The 12,252-nt window shown below is 46.4% G+C and overlaps 1 protein-coding gene across 3 annotated transcripts in view; it reads right to left on the reverse strand.

Annotated features, from left to right (window-relative positions):
- Positions 1–12,252, reverse strand: part of GRIP2 (glutamate receptor interacting protein 2) — a 292,459-nt gene that overhangs the window by 149,177 nt on the left and 131,030 nt on the right. Inside the window, exon 1 of one of the 3 annotated variants that reach the window (XM_049827180.1) lies at positions 2,951–3,118. The exons of 1 other annotated variant lie outside the window; for it this stretch is intronic. In XM_049827180.1, coding sequence (XP_049683137.1) covers positions 2,951–3,101 — 151 coding nt within the window. In that variant the 5' untranslated portion in view covers positions 3,102–3,118. Of the gene's footprint in view, positions 1–2,809; positions 2,924–2,950; positions 3,119–12,252 lie in introns of those variants that run through there. One more of the 3 variants, XM_049827183.1, reaches the window with a different exon arrangement.

Genomic DNA, 12,252 nt, shown 5'->3' on the forward strand with positions numbered 1-12,252 from the left:
ACAAGGCACACAAATGCTGAGAGCCTACGGGGAGTGGGGGCTGGCTGATGCTTCTGTAAACGCCATGCTAATCTGTTTAAGATATTAGACTCCTATATATGTGTTTTTAATAATAAAGGCAACATTTAAATGCTGCCAAGGTATCCGAGAGACAGCAGCAGACACAGAAGAGCCACCTCTACCATATAAACAATGGAAAATGCTCTCTTATCTGTTCATACCACTAGGCCTCCAGGCTGCAAAATAAATGATTGCATTCATTTACATTTTATTGTGGAGATATAACTGGCTGGAATAACTGCCAGCAGAGAACCTGACTGCAGGAATGCACTATTTTTCTCCCCATTTGCCTTAACAGATGCTTTTTTTCCGGCAATCTATCTCTATCACTGTTGTCTAGATGGCAGAATGGGCATTAACCCACTACCTATCTTGCATTTAGGAAAAAAAAAAAGACATCGGTTCAGCTTTTTACAAAGCCTCAGGCTAACAAACTCACAGAGTAGCAAAAACTGTGGAAGAGGGGTTCTTCACATAAAGCAAATCCAGGCAGTAAAGCCAAAACTTTCTTAGATAGTCACACATTTGTGTCCCAAAAACCCTATAAGCCACATTCAACCCGCAAGAGACATCTTCATCTTAGCCAGACACTTATACTTCCTTTACAGTCAATGGAGAAGAGCAGAGAATTCATCCCACAGGTTCAAGATGTCTATTTTGGGTTGAGAAGCATGAATTCCTCTCTTTACCCTGCTAAGCAACCTGGACACATATCTCAGAAGGAGAGGTCCACTCCGTATGTCCAGCTGAGATGGACCCAGGCCATCTAACTAGTATTGCCCATACAGGTTAACGTTAACTGCAGGTTTGAAAGAACTGTGTCATTCTTTTGGTAAAAAGAATAACCAAATAAATAAAAAACAACCAAAGCACTCAATCTCCCAGGTCAGTACCCAAAAGCTTAGCAGATGGTTAGAAGGATGTGGACTGAATGTAAAACTCAACCCTTGGTTCCCAGGCAGCAGAAAAGCCCAGGGCTGGTGTGAACTTTCTCAGCTGACAACTGCCTCTTAAAAAGATAAAGTGAAATATACACAGGGTTAACAATAGTAATAACTGACAATTTGGGGCTAGCTAACATTTTCCGCTGCCTCCTTGTTTTCTGATACCTAAATATTTTCAGTTTTTAATTTCCTTTCTTATCTGTTGATCAATTTCTAACTAAAGATGTTGTAAGAAATATAATGAAAAGTTTAAGCAAAAATATTTCAGTATATTTCACTGGAAAAATGGTGTCAAAAAAACATCTCAGACTCTTGAACTACCTGAGGAGGTAAGACAGAAAAAAGTCTGGGCGACTGGAAGCAGCATGAATGAATGAATACATGAATAAATGAAATCAAATCAAATCATACAAGCAAAGAAGACCCAGTTAGGAAGCCTATCCTGTTCCCACCACAGCTTATGACTGAAAGCAGCGGGGAGACCTCAGAGGGACCCAAGGAAGAGGTTGCTAAAGAATTCTCCAGTGGCTTGATCCCCCTGGGGTTACGGGCAGCCCAGTTACCCTCCAGGCTGGCTGGCTTTAGGTCTGATCCAGGTCACAGAGAAAGACGGCAAGTTGTGCTAGGGTAGGAGCTCCTGATTGCTATGGGGTAATTAAAGAAGGCATTACACACGAAAGCACAAAGGGACAGTCCGAGCAGCGCACACCACCTTCACCTCAGTATTTGCTGGCTTTCTACCACTCGCCCGTTTGATCCGAACCACATTTGCAATGCAGATTTTTAGCGGAAAGCATTTTTCACATAGAAGCTGAAGCTGAGAGCAGGATAGTCACCAGTGTTGTTTATCATGGCACTGGCTCGGGCCTCAAGCTCAGAGGCCAATGTTCAGCCCTGCCCCAACCTGTGTAACCCTGGGCAAGTCCAATACCATCTCCGTGCCCCAAGCGTCCAGCTGTAAATGAAGCCATCCAGCTGCCCATGGTCCTGTAAGAACGGGGCCATCAGATGCTCCAGGACAGGGTCAGAAAAGCAGCGCGGTAGAATTAGGTGGGCGAGAAAGAAAAGAGCGAGCCCATAAAACGTTCAAAAACTGCAACGATGCTATTGCAAACAAACTACCAAATGTGACAGTGAAAAGAACAGTGACCTACATTAGACATGAGCATAGCTTTGTCTTAAGTGTAGTTTCATAAGCGCTTTATATCCCTTGGATGCTGGCAATGCAGAATGAAGGAAGCTGAGCCTGATGGCCAATGCACAGCCCTTCACATTTTCCGCTGCTGGGTCACAGCCACCAGCAGAGAGTTCAAGTGTGCTGGGGACATGTCAGTGAATGCTGTAGATGCCCCTTTTTCACATTCTGGGCTTCTCTCATTTAGCTTTTTTATAGATAGACTGAAACCAGAATAATTTTCAGTGATATTACAGCCACACCATAGTTTGCTTGGAAGATAAGGATGGATATAATGGACCTGGGTCCAGACCAACTTTGGCCATAGCACATTTTCACAGACAAAAACACCCCCCAGAAAAATAGCAACCTAGATTTATCCATTCCCCATTGCTTTTCTGTTGCACAAATAAACATAATAAACATCCAGGTTTAAATACCTCAAAACGCAACAAAACATACCAAACAAAAATCTCAATGAGCTACATGTTTTCCCTGCATTTTTAGGAGCACCATCCCACCAGAAAGACAACTCCCGGCTGCCCTATTCCACAGATGTGCAAAATGCCACCCTCGCAAGCAAGAGAAGGTTTATAAAGGAGACCCAGGAGTCCCAGTTCCCTGCCCTTACCGCTTCTCCCACCAACATTTTTCAGCCCTTGAAATGCATGACAGCAGTGGCTGGCTGTAGGAAGCTCTCCTGTCACGTAAGCAATGGATATCAAACAGGCACGTTATCTCCGGGTGAGCAGGAGCGTTCCCGTTTCCTTACCACCGGTACAGAGGTGCAGACGGCACAAACCAGCCGGGTCACAGAGTTCCCGGCTCTCCCCTTCCTCCTCCACCCTCAGTTCCTCTCTCCATCTCTTCCTCCTCCTCGATGACTTCTTAAGGATCTTCAAAACCTTGTTCACTTTATTCATTTGGTCTCCCAGCCACAGAAAGGGGACGGGATCTCCCCGGCTCCTGTTGTCTCAGCAGCTCCAGCTCCCCGGGAAGGAGGGACAGCTAGAAGCAGGCAGGTCACTGGGAGGCACGAAAGCACTCGTGTGTGTGTGCATGCGTGTCTCTGTGTCAAAAGCTTCTTTCCACCCAAAGATAGAGTTTTGGGTGGTGGCAGGAAGGGGGAAGGAGAGAGAAGGATTTCTTTTGCCTCTGTCCATCCACAGCTCTTGCAGACAGCAAGAGCAGGCATTTCTTCTCCCTGATGACTTGGGAAAGCTCATAACTCACAGGGGCAGCAGATCCTGTATAGGGTTTTCAATTTCTGTTTTCAACAATACATGCATTCTGGCAGATTTCAAATGCTCCTCAGGCAAAAGAGTCAGCATCAGCTCAGAAAAAGCAGTGACTCTTAAAGAATTCTGGCTTCATTTCAAAGATTAGAAATAGCTAATGCAGACAGCAAATAATATCTGTAACTCTAAGAAACGCTAAGTAACTGTGTGGTCTGTAGGAAAGAACCTTGACTTCCCTGGACTTGCATAATTACTCACATTTATCCAACACCTTTCAGCAATCACTTTCTCGCCACCATCTTTGGGAAGAGGCAAGTAATTTCCCCAGTTTCTTACAGACACTGAGGCACTGCAAGGTGAAGTGACTAGTCAAGACATTTTTAGCACAACCGCTAAATACATCCCTGCGAATAGCTTCTCTCCCTACTTCAAAATTTTGAATTTAAACTTTTCAAGTAATTTAGAGCCTCTAAACATTTTAAAATGACCCTCTGATATTTTTAAACTGACTTTAATGGACAACAACGCACAGCCTGCAGCGTCCACCCAGGGCCACAACTGCTCTCAGACACCAGCCAAATCACTGAGAAGGATGCAAGAACCCCGTGCAGGAGGCTCTGACGTGATCTCCCGTCCACGGCAATGTCCAAAGTTGAAGAGCTCGGAGTCCCTTCCACCACTGCCATCCTAGCATTGCAAACCAAGGCATGGCTGAGGGGTAAGAAGAGTGCTCTCCTTGAAAGAATCGTTTTGTTTAGTAAATGACAGTTTTCAGAGTCAGGAGGCTAACTGCAAAAGAACCCTGTGTGCTTGGGAAAGGCTGCCTGGGAGTCAGGCAGATGCTTTACTGCTGGCTTCTCAGCTGTAAACCAGACCATGAGACACGACTTTAGATAGATGCTCATTAACCCACTAGTACCCATGGGAACCAATGGCAGATTATCAGTTCGCTAACAGTCAGGTCAACCCAGGGCCAACCTACAGAGGTAGTTGGGTGCCCAGTTCCTATTTGCAGGATGAGCTTCCCTTGGAAAAATTTGGGAGCTGAGGTAGCTCCTGGCCCTGGGGCTGCAGGTCCCACAGGAACCCTTTGCCCTCGGGCCCTGCAGAGAGAGTCAACGCTGTCCTATCTCCCACACTGATGCCAAGGAAATATCCATCACGATTGCCTCCTGGCCATTTCAGGGAGGAAAGGTGATTTTTGGGCAGTGACTGTCATATTGGGAGGAGCCCTCTCTAACCAGGGCAGTGAGATTAGTGGAATGGAAAGGTCCTTCTCCAAGCAGCCATGCGTGGGATGGACACGGCTGTGCCTGGCAGCAGGACCAAGAGCCTCTTAATATGCCTAAAACTCCATTTAGAGCGATATAATTAAGAACGAACCCTGCAGTAGATAGTATTAATGGATGTACAAATTAAATTATCATGCACTTCATTTAAGGCATTATAAATAGAGCCATTACTCTCCCCACAGAGCAAGATGCAACCCACGCCCACCGCCCCCATGCAAAGGCCAGCACGGGGCAGAGTGTGGCCCACCAGCGACAGCCACTGCCAGCCTCGGTTAACCCTTTCAGGCCTAAACTCTCACACCCAGACGTGGCCACGTCAGCACTGCCGCAGAGTAGACCCCAACGGCAAGCTTTGGCAGATGTAGTCTTCTCAGCTCATTAAGGCCCAAATTTTAATGAGACACGGCCCCAGACAAGCAGCGCTGTGCAAATTACACCACCCCAGGAAACTGTGCCTTTCCCATCCATCCCTCTGAGGCATAATATTTCTTCTTCCACCTTTCTCTGGGGCAGGAGGTAATTTGCACTGCCTTGCCTCAGCAGTTTACAGTGGTCAGAGCTGGCTCGGCTACCCAAGAGCAAAGGCAGCTCTTCTGCTGAGCAAGGACCTCCCTGCCTCCCCTCCAGGGCAGGACAGATGTGCCTGCTTCCCTTTCCTCTGCCAATGGGCAGCACCCAAATTGGAGCCTGCTCCTGGCAAGTGCTCATCCCAGTTTGTGATCCCCGTGCTCTTCACAGGCGTTAAGGCTCTCACAAGTGCCCTGGGAGACGGGCAGGGTGCTTGTCCCAGCCTCACGCAATGGTGAAACCCCTTGCAGTGGTTCCCAGATTACATATCAAGCTGGCAGCAGAGTCCCAAAGAGAAGGGGTAAGCACTGTGCAGGCAGAAGGGCTCAAGGGTGATGGGGTCCATAATTCCTGCTAACATGCAGAAGAACCCAACCTTATCCACCCAGGGCAGGGGCAGACTTTACCCCTTGTCCTTGCTCCTCGTTGCTCGAGCTCCTTCTTTGCACAATCTTCAGCATACTGGTATCCCTTCCCAAACTTTCCCCCACCTCCGTCTCACTCCCACCCCCATTTCCTTCCCTTTCCTTTGGAGAATGGCTGTAATCCTTCATGTATTCCTCATCAGTGAGATTTATGAGTGCAATTCCATTTTATTTTGATGGTTAATACTAGCACTAATGCTGCTGTCATGTCTACATAATTAATAACAAGACTAATAATACCAAACCAATCTAAGAGTTCACTTTATTGGTCTTCAATGTCATTAGTAAGAGCTGACATAACCAATTCAAGTTGTCGTCCATACTGAGTCACCATTACCACATCTCCTATAAAAACCCCACAGATTTGGGGCTCCCAGACTCCCAATCCAGCAAGCAAAGCTATACAGGGTCATCTGAGGGCAATCCCTTCCTCATCTAATTAATATTTTAGAGAGCTACAACACAGCGAGCAGCAGGAAAGCAAGACAGCACGGAGCAATATAAAACGTTTTGCCGAGATGAGCTCTCGGGGACCAAAAGATACAACTTGCATGTCCCCTGTGACTGCAGACGCTACTTGCACTCAGTCCATTCTTCATTTTCCCACCTGCCACAGCATCGCGTGGCCCATCGTATATATGGATACAGAAAAATAGTCTTTGATGCAACATCACTGTCTGCCTTAGTGTGCAAAAGCCTGTAGAGCCGCTGCTGTCTGCAGCAGAGAGGTTGGTGTGCACATTCTTAAAACAGGGTCTGGCTGGGCACTATAAAATGTGACAAGCCACCATGAACCACCCAGGCCTTTTAGGCTACTTTTTCATGGTTAAGTAATCATGAGATCTCTTAATAACCTGTTTGGGAACGATTTCTGCTTTATGGCCAGCCTGGCTGTTAATCCTGTAGATTGCACTCACACTGCTTTCAAAATTTATTCTGCAGTCAGGGCAGCAAGTTGCTCTCTACTCATTTGAAGGCTGAAATCGCTGCCTCAAAGCACTAAGATTTAAGGGGTGAAAAATCCTTCAAAGCAACTCACTAACTACTGTGAGTACTGGAAACACTTTGGTTTCCATTCAGGTAATCACACACTCTTTTCATCTCTTATTCCCACTTAGCTTCACCTTCTGCTTCTCACAAATTATCTGAAGCTGTTTGATTTGAGCCAAGATTTGGGTAGAATTTAGGAAAGTTCAATAGTAACACTTTAATATTGCTAAATTAATCCAAACTATTTGCTTCTCCCTCCTTTTCCAATCACAGTCCTAGAGTATAGCAGCTATTAAGCATTTTCCAACGCAAACCATGCATGTTTCAAATTGGTCTCAATTTAGCAGTTTTATTTTTGTGTTAAATGATAGGGAACAGCATTAGCACAAGGGTCATTACGTGAGTCAGCAGCACGCAGCGGCTGCCTCCCACCCAACAAGACTGAGAACAGCCGCCTGCTCTACTTCAGCCTGGGCAAGCCCTCCTCTCCTTCATGCTCCTGTTTAATCCTACCCCTGACAGCAGAGCCATCTTACACCCCATGGAAGAGGCTGCTCCCGAACCAGCAGTGTTATTAGGTATTTCTTAGCATTGGAGCATCCCAGGTGATTTCAAACAGGAAAGCAGCCAATGCTATTGACCTTAATTTTTATAAAACTTAGGCACGGTGCATCTGTCACAAACACAAAAGGAAGGTAGGTTTTCAGCAAGAAGACCCTAAAGAGTAAGGGAGGCAGAAGCACAGCCCTGTTTGTCTATGCTGGGCCACCCAAGTCACAGCTGACACATTTAAGCATACCTAAACCTCTGGCCTGTTTTTTGGCAGTCAGCCCTCAGGCAAAACCGAAGGCATCGTTCTCCAGATGTAGAGCTTGGAAATAAGTTTCCAAAGCCAGCAGGTCAACCCACGCATCACTGCCTACTGCAGCATGGTTCTCAGTAATCACATGCAACACATGGGTCTGCTGCAGTGTAGAGACACCATGTCCTTGTTCAACACTGAGAAAATGCCTCCAAAACAAGGGGATGCATCCTACTCCAAGCACTGTTTTGCTGGTAAGCCCTCGCCTGATCCTCCTCTACCACAATATATTGTGCTTGTTGTGTAAGTCTGAGTTTCTGCTAGGCTTAGTGAGGCTACAGACTGCACAAACCACCACCTCACTTGCTGCAGTTACTAATCACACCACACCATACCATGCAGCACCGCTGTTAGGCTTCACGTCATGAAGTCTTCAACAGTTTTAACACCAGTCTGTGGCACTGACCCCCTCTGCAAGTTTCTGCTGACACCCTCCCATTTAACTCCCTTCCCTTAGATATTTTCCAACCATTTCAGAGATCATAAGAAGCTTTTGAGAAGACAACCGCTTGGTGTCTTGCAACTGCTGCATTTCTGGTGAATTAGTTTGGGCTTTTGGTTTTATTACAAAATCATAAACATGACAATAAATCAAGGCAACAGAGAAAGGGGATAATGTTGGAGGTTTGCCACCTGTGTGCAGCATCTTACCAGCTTGACTGCAGCTACAGAAATCAAAGTTGGGGATTTCAAAATCTTCAAGCCATGGAAGAGCACAGGCCTGGCAGAGCAATTAAGGATTCACACAGCTACTTCCAACCACTCACACTAAGCTCATGCTTATTTCAAGGGAATGTGGTCTCAGAATTAAAATTGGGGGGGGGGGAAGGCTCAGATAAATTTAAAAATATTCCTAATTTTAAAAGCATCAGGTGCAGATCTGGCTTTTTGTTTGTTTATTTTTCTGGGGCAGGAAAACATGTATCTGTTCAAAAATCTCTGTGGATGAATAAAGGGCTGTAATTGTAGAGACAACAAAAAACGTACCAGCCACATAAATAAATTTCAGCGCCTGACAGTGGCCACGGTATTTTCACCATAACAATGACAATGCCGAGACCAGAGAACAGAGAGTGGCCATTTATCATGGAAAATTATTAAACGTGTCTGGGTAAAATACAAACTTATCTGACTTGCACATTTTCTTTCCCAGGCACTTTACTGCAATTACCTTCATTTCTTTCACTTGTTTGATAGTAGTTCACAAGATCTTCCAGCACCTGCAGTGCCCTTCTGGCCTCTGAAGGTTGTTGCATGATCATAACAGCACCATGAAATAGTTTTTGTCAAGCCTCACCAGGTAGGGTGAGAGCCGCAGCCCTGGAAAAGTGGGGTAAAGTGACATTTGGTGACTGACACATCTCCTAGGTGTCCCTGGGACTAGCAGAGACCCAAATGTATGCTGCAGCCAAGCCCAGGAACACATAGGTAAGCTTTTTTGTACTGGAAGGGGAAATGGAGAGACCAACATAAAATTGTTAAAGCAAAACTCTGGGTCTTGTTTTTTGAAAGTTTGAACATTGCATGTCAAGATGCTGCTTGTTTCATTTCAGCTGCACAATACCACAACTTCATGCTTTCAGGTACCATTTCTCAGCGCTCCCATGCTATAGCCTCTTTGAAATTTTGTTCTGGTTCGATAATGAAATCTGGAAAGGTGACAACTCTGATCCTGTGCCAAGTGCGGGCTGGCAGACAGCTGCAGAAGGAAGGAATTTTGGAGAAATATGGAGTTTTTCAGTAGTATGAAGTATCAAAATTGGCACAGTAATATCCAAGTCTAAAGGGACTGATCCTGTAATAATTGTTTCTTAGGGAAGGATGATCTCTATCCCTTCACGGAGGCAAAAGGTATACAAATACATGGGTCCAAAATCCTGCTTTCAGCTGAATCCCTGAGGCTCGTAAGTGAAGGACTAGAAAGAAGAAACAGTACTGAGAGAGATCACTCGGTAAGGAACAGCAGAGTCAAGTTACACACGTGGCTTCTGAAACAGGATGGCTGGAGAACCATCAGTGGAATGGAACTGGAAGCTGCTCTGCCACTCTGAATTCAGCCCGAGGGTGCCACGCAGAAGAGGCATTAATCACCAGGGAGTTTGATTATGAGATGTGGGACTCGGTTCAAACCCTGGTGAAGTATGGCCCTTCTCACAAACGATGTGCTGTTCGGTGGGTAGTTCAGATGGAGGCAGGGGATTCAGCAGCTCATAAGAACTAGGAAGAGATTTACTCTGCAACAGACCAAAGACCTATTGACAAAGCGGTGTGTTTCAGTGGGATAAGGTGGGCACAGTTTGCTCTCCCACCTCCCAAACTGTATCTGTTCTGTAGGCAAATAGACCACCATCGCACGTCACGCACGGGCTCCGAGCTCGCTGCCTCGCAGGGGTTTCACACCTACAAATGTTGTTATTATTTTGCAGATCAGAAAGCTGAAGAGGAACAAACGCTACCCTATTCTCCAGTAGTGTCAGGCATGACTCTGAATAATCAGCCTCTCAAAGCCTACTCCCAAGCAATTCAAGTTGAAATAGCTCTTGTTGCCTTGCTGTAAGCAAGAAACGGAGGCCAGAGGCAGAGTCCTGCAAGCAGCAGATGGCTCAGGCTGTAAGGACCCCTGGCCAGATCGCGGAGAGACCTCAGAGCTGCCAACTGGCCCCAAAACACCCTTCCTTTTCTTGGCAGGGAAGTCCACGGCGTACCAATTGGAGATGTGAATGGGATTGCTTCTGGACCCGTGTGAGGTGATGGGCCATGCCACATGGTGCCAAGCCAGCCCCTTGCAATGAGTAGGACTTCTGCCTCATCCACCCTGCTAAAAACAGGGAGAAGAGCACATTCCACCATCAAGATGCTCCTGAGTGCAAATACATTCAAGACCTCAAAGTGCTCAGACGGCACAGTGATCAGGGCTGTGATACAGGGATCTAAGCTTATTTAGGAGGAAAAACAATTTCATTTGCTCCTTCAAATTAAGGATTCCTGTGGCCGGGGCTCAGCTCTGATGAGGGCTACAAGAGGAAGGTTGTTCCCAAGTTTCTCACTGCCTTCCCCCTCTTCCCTTAGCTTCCACGCAGAATCTCAGCTTGTGTGCCAGAGCTTCCCAACTGGCTTATCACTCCCTATTAATTACAGTGTCTCCTGACCCCTGAAGCTGCCATCCCCAGTGAGAAGCAGCCAGCACACTGCTCCTAAACCCCACCACCTTCTTAATGTTCTCAAGAGACACCATTTGGAAAGGAAGTCATGGGTTTATTACAGCTGTTCAGAGGCTCAGCCCTCCCTGTCGCGTACTAAGGGAATTGAAACAACATACTCTGAAAAGATGGCACTGCAAAGCAAAGCAACATACAGCAGTACTTCTGGTACAAGAAGTTGAGATACCTCACCAGCATCTCAGTTAAGAAACAGAAGCAATGACATTTCTGGACCAAATTTCCCTCTTCCATTTACTTCCTTCTCCAGTGTCAACCACAGGTCAAACCCAAACCTCAGTGTGATTTCCACGTGCTCTCTGCCATCAATCTGCCTTTGCTTCCACATTGAAGTCATGCATCAGCAGGATGGTTAAGGAAGGACATTTCTACACCATGCACTGTCAGTACAGATTATTTCACTCCCTTAAGCTCCTTGGGGGTGTAATTTGCAGGAAGCCCAAATAAAGCAGATGTCTAAACCCCTAGGCTTGCGGAGGTAGGTATTACTGAAGCTTGTCACCAATGGCAGTGAAGTTTAGCATATTCTCCCCAGACATTTAGGTTCAGTGCTGTAATCACTACGGATATACCCAGGCAAAGTTGAAGCTCTTACTGAAAAAATAATCACTGCACAGCAGCTCCAAACAAACAACAGTTCTTGCTAAAGAACTTCATTACAGTAAAAGCTCCCTGGATTCTATCAGGGCTAGGTTTTAGCTGTCTTTGTGCCCCCAGAGAAGCATTCACATTTCCATGCTGTTTCATGGGCTTGCATTTTCCCAAAACATGCCAACTCTGGCTGCTTGCAAGGGGCTGCCAGCCCAATACCAGCACTGGGTACCAGAACTTCAGGATGGAAGCAAAGAGTCAGAGAAGAGTGGGAATGAGGAGGTGGACAAGTAGAGAGAGGAGGAACAGAAATAAAGGAGGTTTCTGATTAAATATATGCTTTTGCAAAGGACTGGCAGGCTCTAAGAAACCTTTTGAGAGAAGCAGCTCCATTTTCACAGGCATCCATGGGACCCTTGCCACTGCCTGGCTCTGCTGCGTTTCTCCAAGGTTTCCAAGGCCGCAGTAGCCACAACACAGACAATGCTCAGAAACAAACTGCTTTGGGGGTCTGTCAGGGCAATCGCAACAGGGAAGAGGAGGAATGGCATCAGCTGTCATGTGGATCAGGCTGTGCAGGGAGTCTGGACCAGATGGACGCTGGAGGTTGAACGAGAAGGGCGTGCAGTTGTGTTTTTACTTCGTGCACTACAAAGACATGCCATGGTGGCCAAACTAATTGCGGGGCTAAACAGCCTGCTCAGCCCTGCCTGACACTTGTGAGTTCGTTCTTGGCCTGGAAGCACAGGGATCGATGGAGCCGCAGATGCCGATGCAAGCCCCAACAACTGCAAATTGGACTTGACATGAATTTTCTCAGTCTCCTACCACCACCCACTGAATGAAACTCACAAGAATAATGCTAAGTTCAGCCAAAATCCCACGAAAACA

The sequence above is a fragment of the Accipiter gentilis genome, chromosome 23 (assembly GCF_929443795.1).
Source record: "Accipiter gentilis chromosome 23, bAccGen1.1, whole genome shotgun sequence".
NCBI classification, from domain to species: Eukaryota; Metazoa; Chordata; class Aves; order Accipitriformes; family Accipitridae; genus Astur; species Astur gentilis.